The sequence below is a fragment of the Phaseolus vulgaris genome, chromosome 10, assembly GCF_000499845.2.
Source record: "Phaseolus vulgaris cultivar G19833 chromosome 10, P. vulgaris v2.0, whole genome shotgun sequence".
Classification (NCBI taxonomy): domain Eukaryota; kingdom Viridiplantae; phylum Streptophyta; class Magnoliopsida; order Fabales; family Fabaceae; genus Phaseolus; species Phaseolus vulgaris.
Genome location: NC_023750.2, coordinates 18,166,467 through 18,169,687, shown reverse-complemented (window position 1 = coordinate 18,169,687; position 3,221 = coordinate 18,166,467). Strand labels below are relative to the sequence as shown.

At 51.4% G+C, this 3,221-nt stretch overlaps 1 protein-coding gene across 1 annotated transcript; it reads right to left on the bottom strand.

Moving 5' to 3' along the window:
- Nucleotides 1–1,775: 1,775 nt before the first annotated feature.
- LOC137815918 (uncharacterized) lies at nt 1,776–2,300 on the bottom strand. The gene has a single exon (XM_068619027.1). The coding sequence runs from the start codon at nt 2,298–2,300 to the stop codon at nt 1,776–1,778; it is 525 nt and encodes a 174-aa protein (XP_068475128.1).
- Between the last annotated feature and the right edge of the window lie 921 nt (nt 2,301–3,221).

Sequence of the window (3,221 nt, the reverse complement as noted above, 5' to 3'; positions counted from 1 at the left end):
TGGTGCTCTCCCCTGAGTTCTCCACACAGCATCGTCGCCTCGAAAAGCTGGAGGGTAAGATGAGCGAGCTGCTCAACCAAAAAAAGTCACTTCAAAGCGACTATGAGGCCCTGCAGAGCACTAACGACATGCTGAAGGGTATGGTGGAGGAAGCCAAGAGAGGGCTTGCCCTGCAAGTCCAAGAAACCATCAAGACGGAGATGTTGATGGGGGATGCCGTCGCCGCTCTTGATGCCGATCTGTTGGAGACCACGGGGAGGGCCACCCAACTTGAAGCTGAGAACGCCTTCTTGCGCCAACAGATCGTGAATATGGCGGAGGCTCTCGCAGCAAACGATCAAAAGCTCAAGGAAGCCGAGTCTGCCAACGCCACCCTGGTCACCGAGAAGGTCGTGCTCGAGACCGTCAAGGCTGGGCTCGAGGTTGAGAAGGCCAGGCTCTGGGAAGAGGCTGCTGATACCTTTGCTGAGGGTTTCGACTTGGCCCTCGAGCAAGTTAAGTGCGTCTTTCCGGAGGCTGACTACTCCCAATTCGCCATAGACTTCGAGGTGGTGGACGGCAAGATCGTTCGCCCTTGATCATCTTTTATCTAGTTTACATCTCTTTGTATATAAACTTTTGAATGTAAAAACTCTGATTGCGTATAAAATGCCACTTTCTTCTTACTATTTCTTCTGCTGTGTATTTCTTTAGTTTTTATCTCTTGCCATGCACGATTAACTGCTAACCTGCTTAAACTTGGCATGAAACTTCGTTGTACCTTGAATTCTCTACTTCTGACTCTGATCGCGACTAACAACGCTTGATAACTGTTCTGGCGTGGCATTGCTTGCTTAGGCCTATCGCGTAAGAACTTATCTAAGACTCCTCAAATAGCATTCTAACCACCGATAACCGATCAGGATACTTCAGCCAACCACTCATCAGTCATCGCGCTCTGCCTCCACCTTATGTCTTTCTGGATTGCTTGTCGCTCCAGCGCTAAGTGCATAGAGGACTCCCCACCGATCGGTCAAGGATGATGCCCTGTTTTGGGGAGAAGAGTGTTTCTTGATAACCCCTCTTGCCTGCCCCAAGGTCATCGACCCCTAACACGTCGGGTCATACGTCCACCTTCTCACTCCTGGGGTGAGAAGGGTTTTTGACTAAGAGTTCTACTGCGCCAATATTGATGCTATGCCACTTGGGTAAAGGCGTTTCTCGAAATCCTTCCTTTCCCTTCTTCGGGCTTACTAGCACCCCTGGCTTTTCGAACCTTAGTTGCCTGCACTCACACCTGGGGTGAGGAGGACTTTAAACCGGTTGCCCTGCCCGCACCTGGGGCGAGGAAGGCCTAACAGATTACCTGCGCTCGCGCCTGGGGCGAGGAGGATTTTATCTTTAAAACTTGCAAACTTTTATACTTATAACTTCTTTTTTATTGGGTGGCCTCATTTAAACCCTCTTCTGGGAAAAAGAGTGCCCCCTGAACTGTTCAAACTGTTTATACTAGCGCGAAAGCGCGACTACTTTACATTTTCAACTGAAATAGACCTTTAGGTGGGTGGCGTTCCACGTTCGGGGGATCGCCCCTCCGCCCAAAGTCTCCAGCCGATATGGGGGTCGTGATCCCTGACTCGCTGGGCGTGATCACTCTCTCTTTCTCAGCTTTTTCTTGGGCCACTCCTGAGCCCCCCAACACTGTTTCCTCCATCTTCACATTACCTTGTGTACCCCTCCGATCGCCTCTCGTCCACACCTAGTGGTGGTGTCGAGGTAACATGGCATACACTCCTCTACTGCTTGAGGTTGTTCTCGTAGCAGCGCCTAACTTCCTTCTGGTCTGACTTGACGGTGATCACTACCCCCTCCATCGACGGCAGCTTCAACTTCATGTGCCTCGTCGATGGTACGGCTCCCAACCTGTTGAGCGTCGGCCTTCCCAACAGTATGTTGTAAGCGGATGGAGCGTTGACCACTAGGTACTTGATCTTCTCACTGTGGGCCACGGTCCCATCCGTGAACGTGGTCCTCAGCTCTATGTAGCCTCGCACCTCCACCTGGTCCCCTGCGAAGCCGTACAAGCACCCTGGGTATGGCCTCAACTGAGCAAGGGACAGCTGCAACTTGTTGAACGTCGGCCAAAACATCACGTCTGCCGAGCTTCCCTGATCCATGAGGACCCTGTGCACTTTTCTCCCTGCCGTGACGAGGGAGATAACTATAGGATCGTTGTCGTGAGGCACAACGTCCTGGAGATCCGCCTTGGTGAAGGTGATGTCAGCATCGGGGACATGATCTTCCACCGTGTCAACAATCATCACCGACTGAGCGTACCTCTTCCTCTTAGAGGCTGTACACCCCCCCAAGAGAAGCCTCCCGCGATCGTGTGCACCTCCCCGTGCACTGGTACCTCGTGTTGCGGATCTTCTGCTGGTGGCCCCGACGCCCGATCACCTTGCGTCTCCCGCATGTAATCGCTCAGAAAGCCATTTTTTACCAACTCCGCGAGTTGGTGTCCCAATGCCAAACAAGTGTGGAGTGAGTGGCCATAAGCCTGGTGAAACTCACACCACACATTCTTCTTCCTTCCCAGCACCTTGTCGGTCTTCTCCGGTGCTCGTAATCTTGCCGCTATGGCTGGAATGGCGATCTGCTCCGCCAATTCCACCATGAAGTCAAATCTGGGGTGTGCGTTGCTCTCCCTCGCGCGCCCCTGCCCTGGTCCTTCCTAGGCTCGTAAGGGCGAGGCTTCCTGATGGCATTTTCATGTGTTCTTCTTGAATCAAAGTAGAAAATAAGGTGCGGAAGCAATGGGTGAGATGATCAAGACCCTCCTAGGAGTTGTGTTGGCCTTGTAGGTGCATGATGAGTATGGTGTTTGAGTGGTTCGGCCAGCTCAAGGGAGAAGGTGAAAGGATTGAAGTTTAGAGCCTAGATTTCTAGGAGAAGTAAAGCTTGTGCACAAAAATGGCAGCATAACCTTACTCACAATAAACTTGAAAATACAAGGTGTAGGCTCCTCCTTTTATAGGCTAAGGAGGACCATAATGCAACCCTAATGCTAGCCAAATGAAATGTAAATGTGAAGCACATGGGTGCACATGGCACATGGGTGCACAAATGAGCACATGGGGAGGGGTGTGTCTAGTTTTTATGTTCACCCCCTCCATGGGCTTTCTAGACCGGCCTTGGTAAATTTAGAGGTTTTTTTAGAAACTCTAAGTTTACCTAGGTTGGTG